This window comes from Salvelinus fontinalis, chromosome 13 (assembly GCF_029448725.1).
Source record: "Salvelinus fontinalis isolate EN_2023a chromosome 13, ASM2944872v1, whole genome shotgun sequence".
In the NCBI taxonomy this organism is placed as follows: Eukaryota; Metazoa; Chordata; class Actinopteri; order Salmoniformes; family Salmonidae; genus Salvelinus; species Salvelinus fontinalis.
Genome location: NC_074677.1, coordinates 34,193,837 through 34,207,871, shown reverse-complemented (window position 1 = coordinate 34,207,871; position 14,035 = coordinate 34,193,837). Strand labels below are relative to the sequence as shown.

Below are 14,035 nucleotides of genomic sequence, written 5' to 3'. Positions count from 1 at the left end.
CCACTCATATTAAACATTTCTAATCCAAAATCAAATCTAGAATCGGCTTTCTATTTCACAACAAAGCCTCCTTCACTCCCGCCGCCAAACTTACCCTAGTAAAACTGACTATCCTACTGATCCACGACTTCGGCGATGTCATCTACAAAATAGCTTCCAACACTCTACTCAGCAAACTGGATCCAGTCTATCACAGTGCCATCCGTTTTGTTACCAAAGCCCCTTATACCACCCACCACTGCAACCTGTATGCTCTAGTCGGCTGGCCCTCGCTACATATTCGTACCCAGACCCACTGGCTTCAGGTCATCTATAAGTCTATGCTAGGTAAAGCTCCGCCTTATCTCAGCTCACTGGTCATAATAACAACACCCACCCATAGCACGCGCTCCAGCAGGTATATCTCACTGGTCATCCCCAAAGCCAACACCCCCTTTGGCCGCCTTTCCTTCCAGTTCTCTGCTGCCAGTGACTGGAACGAATTGCAAAAAAAAAATCGCTGAAGCCTTACATTTCCCTCACTAACTTTGAACATCAGCTATCTGAGCAGCTAACCAATCGCTGCAGCTGTACATAGTCCATCTGTAAATAGCCCACCCAATCTACCTACCTCATCCCCAAACTGTTTTTATTTACTTTTCTGCTCTTTTGCACACCAGTTTCACTACTTGCACATCATCATCTGCTCATCTATCACTCCAGTGTTAACCTGCTAAATTGTAATTACTTTGCTACTATGGCCTATTTATTGCCTTACCTCCTCACGCCATTTGCACACAGTGTATATAGACTTTCTTTTTTTCTACTGTGTTATTGACTGTATGCTTGTTTATTCCATGTGTAACTCTGTGTTGTTGTTTGTGTCGCACTGCTTTGCTTTATCTTGGCCAGATCGCAGTTGTAAATGAGAACTTGTTCTCAACTAGCTTACCTGGTTAAATAAAGGTGAAACAAAACTTTAAAAAATGTAAAAGTAGGTGACAAGGTGAAAAATCCTTTCCAAGCCAAACCATATCATAACCGCTACACACAGCCTACATCGTTGTCCCATATTAGCTAAAGTAACGTCATAGTCAGCATAGCTAATAGAACTAACGCTGTAACACTAGTAAACCCGCCAAGGGAAGGCGGAATACCTAGTCAATTGCACAATTGAATGCATTCAACTGAAATGTGTCAGTAAGCAGTTTAGCACTTACACCGGCGGGCCCCGTGGCAATACATTTGTAAAACCGAAAGCTTACCTTAACTTGGAAGAGTTCCAGTGTTGTGTTGGATAGTCATAGCCAGCTAGCTAACATAGCATCCCTCTGTTTGAGCAGGGTTTTTCAGTAGGCTAAAATAGCTGTCTGCATTTGCTAGCTAAATAAATGAAACTGAAAGTGAAAAAAAATACTAATTTGCTTCTCCATTTTGGAAGAAATTAAATTGTTTAAAACTGTTAAATTATTGTCGTTCTCTCTCTCTCTCTCTCTCTCTCTCGAGTCAACTACTCACCACATTTTATGCACTGCAGTGCTAGCTAGTTGTAGCTTATGCTTTCACTACTAGATTAATTATCTGGTCCTTTGATTGGGTGGACAACATGTTGGAGGACGTCCTCTGGAAGTTCTCATAATTACTGTGTAAGTCTATGGAAGGGGGTGAGAACTATGAGCCTCCTAGGTTTTGTATTGAAGTCACTGTACCCAGAGGAGGACGGAACCTATCTGTCCTTCGGCAACACCATGGTGCTACCCTAAAGAGTGTTGTTGAGGCTACTGTAGACCTTCATTGCAAAAAAGTGTTTTTATGAATTATTTGGTGACATGAATATATTTAGTATAGTTATATCTAAAAAATATAACTTTTTAAATGTTTTGCCATTTTTCCTCCTCTGAGGAGCCTGCCCTTAGATTAAAACTAGGGAGGAGACCTTTTCCATATACATGCTGAGGCATTTAGATCCTCAACTAAAGCTGAATCATTGAGGAACTCCCAGATCAGTACAGTTGATTGGAGTAATCAGGGTTTCTTAAAGTTGGTCCTGGGACCCCCCATGGGTGCACGTTTTGGTTTTTGCCCAAGCATTACACATTCAAATAACCAACTCATCATCAATCTTTGAATCAGCTGTGTAGTGTTTGGGCAAAAAACAAAATGTGCACCCGGAAGGGGGGGCAGGACAGAGTTTGGGAAATCCCGAAGAAATGTTTAAAGATCATGTTTCTGTATTGAAATCCGATTGATTTGACAGAATACATATAGCATGAGATAGTAAAGACAAATGATACAAAATCTGTTTTGTGAAGTATTAATACATAAACATGTTTATCTCCTTGGGACTCCTTCATTACAGTAAAATAAGCAAGGCCATAGTACAACACCAGTTGATTTCAAGTGTCTGGGAATAGATTGTCATTTAACAGGATATTTCAAGCCCTACATTAGTCTACATCAATGATCCATCTCATCTCACCTTGAATGAACCGGACTAACAACTGTGCTCCACTCAAAGTTCTGCCTCCCAATTATTTCTGTTCCTTCCAGTAAAACACAGGATAAATGTATTAACATTTACAGTAAGCTTTAATACATAAGAGCTACACCATTGAGAGCATTCTGACTGGTTTGCATCACTGCCTGGTATGGCAACTGCTCAGCCTCTGACCGCAAGGCACTACAGAGGGTAGTGCGAACAACCCAGTACAGCCCTGGGGCCAAGCTTCCTGCCATCCAGGACATCTATACCAGGGTGTCAGAGGAAGGCCCTAAAAATTGTCAAAGACTCCAGCCACCCTAGTCATAGACTGTTCTCTCTGCTACTGCATGGCAAGCGGTACCGGAGCGCCAAGTCTAGGTCAAAAAGGCTGAACAGCTTCTACCCCCAAACCATAAGACTCCTGAACAGCTAATCAAAGGTCTACCCCCCTCCACTGCTGCTACTCTCTGCTTATTATCTATGCATAGTCACTTTAACTCTACCTACATATATACACATATTACCTTGAATAACCTGTGCCCCCACACATTGACTCTGTACCGGTATCCCCTGTATATAGCCTCGCTACTGTTATTTTACTGCTGCTCTTTAATTATTTTGTATTTTTAATCATTTTTTACTTAACACATTTTTCTTAACTGAATTGTTGGTTAGGGGCTTGTAAGTAAGCAATTCACTGTAAGGTCTATCTATACCTGTTGTATTCAGTGCATGTGACAATTTGATAACAGTAAATGTTTCCCCCTCTGCGTATATCCCCAGTGCATTTCTTGCCCCCATCCTTTTCCATCCTTTACAGTCCATCATGAAGGCCTTATCAGCCGAGCCCTCCCATTGAGTGAGTGCGTTGGTGAAAGCGCAGCCCCCCACAGTTTCGGAAAGTCTTGCCACACTGGCTGCAAGTGTAGGGCTTCTCTCCTGTGTGAATACGGAAGTGTCTTGTAAGAGCCCAAGAGTGACGGAAGCGTGCGTTGCACACTGTGCAGGCATAAGGCCTCTCTCCAGTATGAATACGCTGATGGATCTTCAGGTGCTCCATGCGGTTGAAGTCTCGACCACACAGGGAGCAGTGGTACGGGCTCCGCCCAGGGGGGTAGAGGTTCCGCTTGGGGAGCATGTTCATATCCTTTGGGTGAATAAGACTACGATGTCGCCGCAGCTCCTCAGACAGATGGAACTTCTCTCCACAGATCTTGCAGATGTGCTGTGCTGCCGCCATGTTTTTCACTTCACCTATCTGAGGACTGTACATCTGATGTGAGTGAGAGGTGGAAGCCCCAGCAGTCTCTCTGGGTGGGTACTGCTGTTGTTTACCAAAGCCTGCATGGAGACCTGTAGCTGTAGAAGACGATAGGATGTCCAAGTCTGGTATGTTTGGGGTGAAGATGGGGGAGTCCGCTACAAAGTCAAAGAAGAGAAAATGTATTAACCATTAACCACTTGAAATTCTATCATCATCATTACTGACATGAGACCAAAACCAATTTACTACAGAATTACTTGGGCTGGGGTCCCAGACACAACTAAGGCTAATCCGGGACTAAACATTCTCTATTGAAATTGCTGTTTCAGTCCAGGACTAGGCTTAATTTGTGTGCAGGAAACTGGTTCTTAGTGCAGGACTTACATAGAGAGTGGCTGGTGGAGGGGGTGAATGAGTCTGGGTCACTGAGTGGGAGCTGCCTCCAATCCTCCAGCAGCCTGGTTTGAGCCAAGGAGAGACCGTCTGGACAGTAGTCCTCTTCTCCCCCTCCAGTATTGGGACCACAGTTCCTACTGCTTCCCAGGTCTACAGACTCCACCTTCACCTCAACCAGACACTTCACATCGGCATCCTTCATGGTACCGTCAGGGAAGGGATGGCCGTCAGCATGGGCTCTTGATGTATCATGTCCCGTGGTTGGCTCTGTGCATGCTAGGTTAAAATCTTCATGGTTGTCTGAGTACATGTTTGAGACAACCTCTTCTTTAGTTCCTGTGAATAAATATTGATATAGATAACATGCATCATAGCTTTGCTGAAATAATAAGTTACAGAACATTTTAAATGTAAATCAACAGTAGTGAGTGACAGTCCCAACTTACCAGCTTCATCTTCCTGATTTAAAGTAAAAAAATCCGGTTTAATATCTTGAGTGCACACCCGACCATCCTCACGGATCTCACAAAACGACTCGTTAAGAAATGCAGGGTTATCAACAACTTCTGATTCAAATTCTTCATACCTATCCTCAACATTTGCTGTACCAAGAGACGGATTGGATTCAAGAACGCTGCGCTCTCCTTCGCTTCCTGATTTTATTTTATTTTGTGAGACGTTTAGAGAATTCAGCTGCTGATGAACCTGTTGGATTCTACTATTGGTGCTGTTTCTTCCCCCTATTGTTGATTGTACTTGACACTCCTCTCCTCGCGCTGCACATAATTCAAGTTCGGCTGCTTGCAAGCGAAACTTTAGGGACTTATTGTCCCGCAGCGTCTCGTGCATTTGATCCCGCACGTCCCTCAACACTTGGCCGACTAGTTTTGTAATCTCAACCACCGCTATCTCCACTGCTACTCCTAATGCATTTTGAATAGTAGCAGTCAATTCATCCTGAAACGAGAAAGATAATTCCGCTACTAAAGCAGTATTTGGAGGACTCACGTTTGCCGACATTTGTGTTACCCTCGTCAAATTCTGACCACCGAAGTCATTACTTATTAAAAAAAATACTGATGTCCAGAGATGTTTTCAAACCAGGTAAACAAGCTAACTAGTACCTAAGTGTGTTAGCTTGGCTAGTTACACAGAGTTGCTTATTATGCAGGCCTATCTGGCAGGGAGTGTACTCACTATACTCACTCCTCGCCTTGTACTAAACGCTGTCCCTTCGCTTGTTCACTTTACTTGCCTAGCGAGTTCCGCGTTTAGACTGTACCTAACACTTAGTCACAAAAGAATGTGAAACTATAATTTCAAGTTACGTTTAAATAATTATTGCACGCTTTCCATTTCGTATCTTTTCTCGACTCTAAGCGGAGGTTTCTTCTTCCTGTTTGCGGTTAGGGCCAACCGGTGTCTGTACCTTCAAATTGTAGACTACAACAGCAATATCTTTCAAGAGGATATATAATAGATCATGTAACCATAATACGTTTAATAGAAACTCCAAATTTAGAATATACACGATGAATGTTACGTGTTTATCAAGTCATGTGAAAAACAAACGCAATGTTAAACTCTGGGCTGAGTCTTACTTGGCCATCTATTTCACATCAAATGGCCCTGTTCGAATACATGTTTGCCAAATGCATCCTTCCTTCCTTCCCTGCTTGAAATGATGTCTACTGATTAAATTAGTGAGTAAACCATTATTCGTTTGATCATTGTGGGGAAAGAGTTAAACAAATGTGGAATTAATGCCCTTTTAAAGGCCGTATGGTTTTAAAAAATCTACATATTGTCTTATGCCTTTGTTAGACAAAATGCTATGATTGATTGTATGATTGATTGATGTGGAGGATGATGAGCAATTTATGTAGTTGTTGTTGCTGCTTGTAGGCCTAAGGGTGTTGTTGTCATTATCCACATTTGAGTTTTCTTGCAAATTTCCTTACACCTTGCAGTAATGTTACCCAGTATTTTAGTGATTGCAAAGAATTTTACAATTCTTAAAGGACATTTTCAAAAATGTTCTACTTCATATTCATAATCTCCAGCACCACCCCAACATCGACATATGTGAAAATGGTGCGTTTAAGATAAGCGTTTCCAATGACATCATCAACCAATTAGTAGGTAATGCCTACTCATAATTGGTTAAAAACACACAATGCACACCAATGTCATTGGAAACACTTATCTTCCTCTATCTTTTTTTAATGTTTAAAAAAACAAAACATTGAGACAATATTAACAATGGACTAATGAAACAAATACCAAAAGATAGTTCTGGAATGGAATTTTCCTTTAAGACATTGACTCAAATCTAGATTGTGTCTTAGATTTTGAGAAAATGTACAATTTAGGATACATTTTTCACTTCTCCCATTGACTTCCCAAACCCCAGTCTGGTCTAGTAGAAAGAAGAGGAAGGGAAGTGCTACTAAGGTACACAATAGTACATTTTGGGAGACAGAAGGTACTCTTTGGTAAAAGGGGTAAATTGGTCATCAAAAAGAAAGGAGGACCAAGGCATTCTTCATATAATTAATTAAAATGCCTTTATTTGTATGGCATGTTCAATAGAAACAAAATTTTAAAATCCGACGCGTTTCGGGTGCATGGCCTTCGTCAGGGAGTACAAAGAAATAATACAATGTCCTCTTTTGAACAGCTTTTCCAATTAGCCCTAATTTGAAGAGGGAGTGGCTACACAATTGATTGGACACACCTAGTAAGCAATACTATACACATTAAAAAGTGAAATACTGTAGCTATGTTACCAAACAATTTAACTCCAAGCTAGAAGTATCAGGATGCCTAGAAAGGTAGTTCTAGCCTTAAATATGACTGGGAGAAGTGTCAACAAAAAGAAAGCAATATATTCCATACCACACTAGATCACAGTAAACATGAACAACAACAGTCTAAACATAGCTGAGGGCAATTGAGCAAAATGTCCACTAGATGACAGCAAATGGACCTATCCCGACCCTACAGGAAGGGTGAGAAATCCATATCTTCACTTAAACCAGGGTATTTAGTGGCCTGTAGTTTGTAAATCCATATCTTCACTTAAACCAGGGTACTTAGTGGCCTGTAGTTTGTAAATCCATATCTTCATTTAAACCAGGGTACTTAGTGGCCTGTAGTTTGTAAATCCATATCTTCATTTAAACCAGGGTACTTAGTGGCCTGTAGTTTGTAAATCCCAAAACTTTCCCTTTGGTTTAACTGGTTTAAGACGGTCCTCTTTTCTAATTGAGGCTGGAACATGATCAATACCCATAGCTTGTAGGGAGGCAGGGTTGCCATGGTGTAAGGACTTGTAGTGCCTTGCCATGGGGTAGTCTTCATTGCCTATCCGTATTGCGTACTTGTGTTCTGCTAAGCAGTCTGGACGGACAAAGAGACGCCTTCAAATGTAGAACATGTTGCACTGTGGACATTCCAATCTATAGATGGTATGAGTGGTTTTGCAGTTAATGAAATGCTTGACATGATACTCCATTTTAGAAGTTGTCAACAAAATACTTTTTCTATGCAATATTTCTGCAATGGTTGCACTGGTTACATTTAAAAGAGACCTTGGGTTTGTGGTCAAGCCAAGTGTCGTGTCTTTGGCATCATTAAACTGAAGATGAATCTTTATCAAAAATTCTCTGTAATTATTATTACGTGATTAAACTGATTAATCATGTAACTGTAATTAACTAGGAAGTCGGGGCACCAAGGAAAATATTCAGATTACAAAGTTATAATATTCCTAATATAACTTTCAGATGTTTTAATATCAATCAATTAGTCTTTGAATTAATGAATTACTATTTACCTCACGTCAGTCTCATTCCAAACATCGTAAATTGATGGTTATCTGCACGAACCCAGTCTTCACAATGAGTCATCCATACATCAATTGTCTTAAAATCATTTATTTACTAACTAAGTAATTCACAGAAATGCATCACACAAACAAACAAAGTAGATGGTTACAAAGAAATGATAGATATGCCCTAGTGGGCTAAACCGGCATGGCGGCTTGTTAGACAAAAGGGGAGTGGGGGTTCAGCTGAGAAGTCACTACAGAGTTGATAATTATAACAATTGAAATGCTAATCATTTGCACATGAAAGCTCACTCATTCGGGAACAATTGCAATCAATATATATATTTACGCTTAGTGTGTCGTTGGGATCTCTGTTGAAAAGTTTGTTTCTGTTGGAGAGTCTGTTCGCCCTCTCTCTCTCTCTCTCTCTCTCTCTCTCTCTCTGTCATGGCTAGAATGGATAGTTCAGAGTGACATTCATTCATGTCGTTATAGAATAGATGTTTCGGCGGTTGTCGGTCTTCGCGTTCAATGATACCAAATTCCTAGCTGCAGACTAGTAATTAATATCAAAGACTTGTTCTTATTCTGTCGGTATCGATAGTCTAAGAGTTTTAACCACGTGGTATTGTTTAAATATTCAGCCATCTACTAGAACCTTAAGCTCGGTCTCCTCTCAAACCTTGGCCCTCTCATTATCGAGGTAAGCTGGTCTGGTGATAGAAAACCCGGGTGGGGGTTTTATTCGGAAGAGCAGAAAAGGTCCTGTCCCAGGACGCAAGACCATAACTGTGCTCATGGGCGGTCCTCTGATTTAGTTAAACTCCAAAGGGAATTGGAGTTTCCTTCATTAAACAGTCCAAAATCACATTACACAATTTCACAAACCGTATCATCCTCACTCATTCATCTTATACAACAATTAGATGTAAGCCTCATATCTGAGGCTATTGTATAAACAGCGTTATGGTAATGTGGCCGTATTGTCTCTCATGAGTTTCACAAAATTGTACCAAACGGACCAGTTCGTAGCTGGATTCTTCACCGATCTTTTATACGTTCTCCATAACATAAATACTGTTCGGACCTCCAGTTCTGTGAGGTGTAAGAAATTCCTTTGTTCTCTTTTAAAACTCCCTCTCTCTCTCTACTGTGGCCATGAGGAGATAATCTCCTCCAGGAATTTACGACCTGAGGTCGTAGCAGCCTGAGTGTAGGAGACAGAGAGAGGGGGATGGTGCTCGCTGTACCCAAAGAGGGCAACGTCATGACACAAGTGTTTTGAGAGTCACCAGGAAGATAACTGTGGACTAATTTGTCATTTAGGGTAGGACATCTCTTAAAGCTTATGACTGGTGGCTCAGGGAAGACTTGGTGTAGTAGCGTATCACTTTGGATGATTCCCCACTTATTTTTAATGATTCTTTTAACGTTCTCTGCTTCAGTGCTGTATTTTGTAACAAAATATACTCTCTCTGATGTATCAAGAGGCTCTCCCTTTCGCAACAAGTTCTCTCTGTCATATAATCCAGCCCTTATACCGGCATCTTTCAGGACTTGAACGCTGTAGTCCCGATTCAAGAAGCGATTCTCCAATTCAGCAGATTTGACACTGTAGTCTGCTTCCCGATCGCAAATTCTGCGGACTCTTTGGAATTGGCCATATGGAATGTTCTCTTTTAGCCTTTTGGGGTGAAAGCTGTCTGCCCTCAGAATGGTATTCCCATCTGTAGGCTTCCTAAAGATTGATGTGTGCAAACAACCTTTGTCATTTTTACTGATGTCGATGTCCATAAAATGAATGTTATCCTTGCTGTACTCCATAGTTAGTTTGATGTTAGGGTTAATGCTGTTAAGGTATTGGTGGAAGGAAATAAATTAATCTTCTGAGCCAGACCAAAACAGGCAAACATCACCAATATAGCGTCCCCACCATATAATCCGGTAAAATAAATGGTTATTAGAAGGATCCAAAATGAAGTCATTTTCCCATTTACCCAAGTACAAACCAGCGTAGGAAGGGCTGTAGCAAGCTTCCATGGCACATCCTTTGACCTGTTTAAAAATATGGTCCTGGAAGATAAAGATGTTATGATTAAGAGTCCATTCAGTCAGTGAGACAATGAATTCTGTAGGAGGCATCTAAGTCTCAGGCCAGTTTCTCAAGAAATTGTGCATAGCTGCCAATCCTTGTTCATGTTCAATGGTGGTGTATAGAGACTCCACATCCACGGTGACTAAAAAGGAAGCTGTACCTATATTGTTCAATTCCTTAATTTTGCCATTTTGGAGTCAACAGAAACCAGAAAATACATGATAAATGTTTCCTTACCTTTGATGAACTTCACCAGAATGCAGTCCTAGGAATCCCAGGTCCACAATAAATGCTTGATTTGTTCGATAATGTCCGTTATTTATGTCCAATTAGCTACTTTGGTTAGCGCGTTTGGTAAACAATTCCAAAGTCACAAAGCGCGTCCACTATAACGTGACGAAATGTCCAAAAGTTCCGTAACAGTCAGTAGAAACATGTCAAACGATGTACTGAATCAATCTTTAGAATGTTGTTAACATACATCTTGAATAACGTTCCAACCTGAGAATTAGATTGACTTCAGATGAGCGGTGGAACGGAGGTGAAAGCATGGTCAGCTCGTGGCAGTGGTGACTAATTCCTGTCTCCTTCAGCCCCTCTTCACATTGGAGTCATCAGACAAAGTTCTATTGACTGTTGACATCTAGTGGAAGCCGTAGGAAGTGAAAACTCATCAATATCTCGCTGTAATTTCAATGAGAGCTTGGTTGAAAATCTGCCACCTAAGAAAAAATCCAAACAGGAAGTGGAACTTCTCAGGTTTTTGCCTGCCATATGAGTTCTGTTATACTCACAGACATAATTCAAACAGTTTTAGAAACTTCAGAGTGTTTTCTATCCAATGCTAATAATAATAATATAATAATATGCATACATTAGCAACTGGGACTGAGGAGCAGGCAGTTTACTATGGGCACCTCTGTGCACCTTTCATCCAAGCTACTCAATACTGCCCCTGCAGCCATAAGAAGTGAATAAAGTAATCAATGTACTTAGAGATGGGTTCTGTCAGACTTTCATTACCACTAATGACTGGTCTACCTGGGGGGTTTTCAACATTCCTGTGGACATTTGGAAGAAGATAAAAAGAAGCCATATGCGGACTGCCATTGAAAATAAATTTGAACTCATTGTCTGAAATGTAGCCATTCTCCTTAGCTTCTGCGAGGATCCCTTTCAATTCAGTTTTTAGGTCATCTGTAGGGTTGAAGGTAAGAGATTGGTAGAATTCATCATTGTCTAATTGACGGTAGGCTTCTGTCACATATTTGTCTTTACTCCACACTACTGTAGCGCCACCTTTGTCTGCTTTTTTAACCACAATCCGTTCATTTTTGTACAATGATTCAACTGCATCCCTCTCTGTCTTTAGAAAGATTATGTTGTGTTTGGTTGGTGTCAATTTTACCCTTAAACAGATTCTCCACATCAAAATTCACCTTCTTGGCAAATGTATTTAGTGTGGCATTCTGGACGATGGGACAAAAAGTGGACTTGGGCTTAAAACCTTTTCTCAATAGGGGGTGCTGTTGGGACTTTGTAAAATTTACGTTCCCAAATTAAACTGCCTCGTACTCAATTCTTGCTCGTACAATATGCATATTATTATTACTATTGGATAGCAAACACTCTATAGTTTCTAAAACCGTTTGAATTATTTCTCTGAGTGAAACAGAACTCATTCTGCAGCACATTTCCTGTCAGGGAGTGAGATTTCAGAAATCGAGGTCCCTGTTCTGAGGTCAGTTTATAAGTCCCCATGTAAGCCATCGGGCTACATGCACTGCATACGCCTTCCTCTAGATGTCAGTAAGCGGGGAGAATTTGAATGGAGTGGATTGCGCAATCTGGGCCACTATAAAGGATCATGGATCATGCCCCGTTCTTTTCAACGGGGCATCTGGCGCAAGGGGGACATCACAATGGCTTCCTGCAAAAGCTTTCGTTTTAGCAGTTCTATATCTCCGGTCATGTTTTTATTCGTTATAGGCGTTAAAGACATTATAAGGTAGTTAATTTAAACCGACTTATAGCAGTTTATAGCAGTTTATTGCGATTTTCTGGGATTTCTTTGTGACGCGCTTTCACGAGTTGGACACCTCTCCAGTGGGTGGCTATCGTTAGCTGCTATTTCTACAGGAAAAGAGGACATCTTTCAACCAAAAGACGATTGTTCTGGAGAAAGGACACCTTGCCCAAGATTCTGATGGAAGCTCGGCAAATAGTAAGCAATCTTTATGTTGTTAATTCGTATTTATGTTGACAAATGTCAAATAATAATTCCGCCATGAATTTCGGTGCGGTCTCGCTTTAGCACACGCTGTATGCTGAAGTAACGTTAATTTAAAAAATGTAACACAGCGATTGCATTAAGAACTAATTTGTCTTTCATTTGCTGTCCAACTTGTATTTTTTAGTCAAGTTTATGAATAGTTTTCGATTAGATTAGGTGCCTCTCCAAGATGGCGCCGGGCAGATTGCTTGAAGTTTTGGCCACTAATCACATTGTATAACCACGATTTGTGCCGCTAAATATGCACATTTCCAAACAAAATCTATATGTATTGTGTAATATGATGTTATAGGACTGTCATCTGAAGAATTCTGAGAAGGTTAGTGAAAAAATTAATATATTTTGGTGGTTTATACGTTATCACTATTTTTGGCTTGAATCAATGCTGTTGTGATGTTTGCTATTGTGGTAAGCTAATATAACGCTATATTGTGTTTTCGCTGTAAAACACTTAGAAAATCTGAAATATTGGCTGGATTCACAAGATCTGTGTCTTTCATTTGCTGTACGCTGTGTATTTTTAAGAAATGTTTTATGATGAGTAATTAGGTAATACACGATGGTCTCTGTAGTTATTCTAGTTGCTTTGGTGAGAGTTGTGATGGTGGCTGCAATGGTAAACTATGATTTATACCTGAAATATGCACATTTTTCTAACAAAACATATGCTATACAATAAATATGTTATCAGACTGTCATCTGAGGAAGTTATTTCTTAGTTAGTGGCTATTTATATCTGTATTTGGTCGAAATTGTGATAGCTACCTATGCAGGAAAAAAATGGTGGACAAAAAAAGTTGTGTCTTTTGCTATCGTGGTTAGCTAATAGATTTACATATTGTGTCTTCCCTGTAAAACATTTTAAAAATCAGAAATGATGGCTGGATTCACAAGATGTGTATCTTTCATCTGGTGTCTTGGACTTGTGATTTAATGATATTTAGATGCTACTATTTACTTGTGACGCTATGCTAGGCTATGCTAGTCAGCTTTTTTACTGGTGGGGGTGCTCCCGGACCCGGGATTGGGAGGAAGTAGAAGTTAAAAGGTGTTTTTGAGGGCACAGAAACTGCCTGACCTGAGACACTGGCGTCTGTAGTTTTAGAGATGTTTTGCTTGTACCAGGCCTTCAGATGTAGATTCCTGTAGAAACTAAATAGGTCAATCTTTGTATTGAAATCATTAGTTGAGTATGTGGGGGCAAAGGACAGTCCTTTAGACAATATCCTTACACAATCATCAGAAAGGGGTTCTCCAGAAATGTTGATCACAGCCTTGTTCTGGTCCTGCTCTGTGTGGTTGGATAGTCTTGATTTCTTCCTCCTCCTCCATGTTGGCCTCTTCCGCGTCCTCTCCCTCTCTTGTTGAGGAACCTGCGTGACCCCTCTTCCTGATCGAAAAAATCTTGGGAGGAGCTGGCCTCTGAGTTTCTGGGGTGATCCTCATCGTCACTGCTCGTAAAGTTGAAAGAAATAGATCTAGGCTTCCTCTGCGGATGTGATTCTGAATTGTTGCGCGTTGGTTTTCTCCAGGCAAAGACCTTGCCATCTCTATAGTCTACTTCATCTCTTCTAAATTTTCTTAGCTTATCTTGCTTCAATGTCAGAGTGAATGTGTCTACTTTCTCTTTCAAGATCTCATCACATTGTACTTTTGTTAGAATTGTCACTGTGTTCTGTGATTTTCCTTTTTAC

General features: G+C 40.6%; 1 protein-coding gene across 1 annotated transcript; it reads right to left on the bottom strand.

The window, feature by feature from the left end:
- Positions 1-2,277: 2,277 nt before the first annotated feature.
- LOC129868479 (zinc finger protein 234-like) lies at positions 2,278-5,709 on the bottom strand. The gene is made up of 3 exons (XM_055942496.1): positions 4,568-5,709; positions 4,110-4,457; positions 2,278-3,880 (listed from the first exon to the last, which is right to left on the bottom strand). Exons 1-3 carry the CDS (start codon positions 5,139-5,141, stop codon positions 3,300-3,302), a joined length of 1,503 nt encoding a protein of 500 aa, XP_055798471.1. The 5' UTR covers positions 5,142-5,709; the 3' UTR covers positions 2,278-3,299.
- Positions 5,710-14,035: the final 8,326 nt, after the last annotated feature.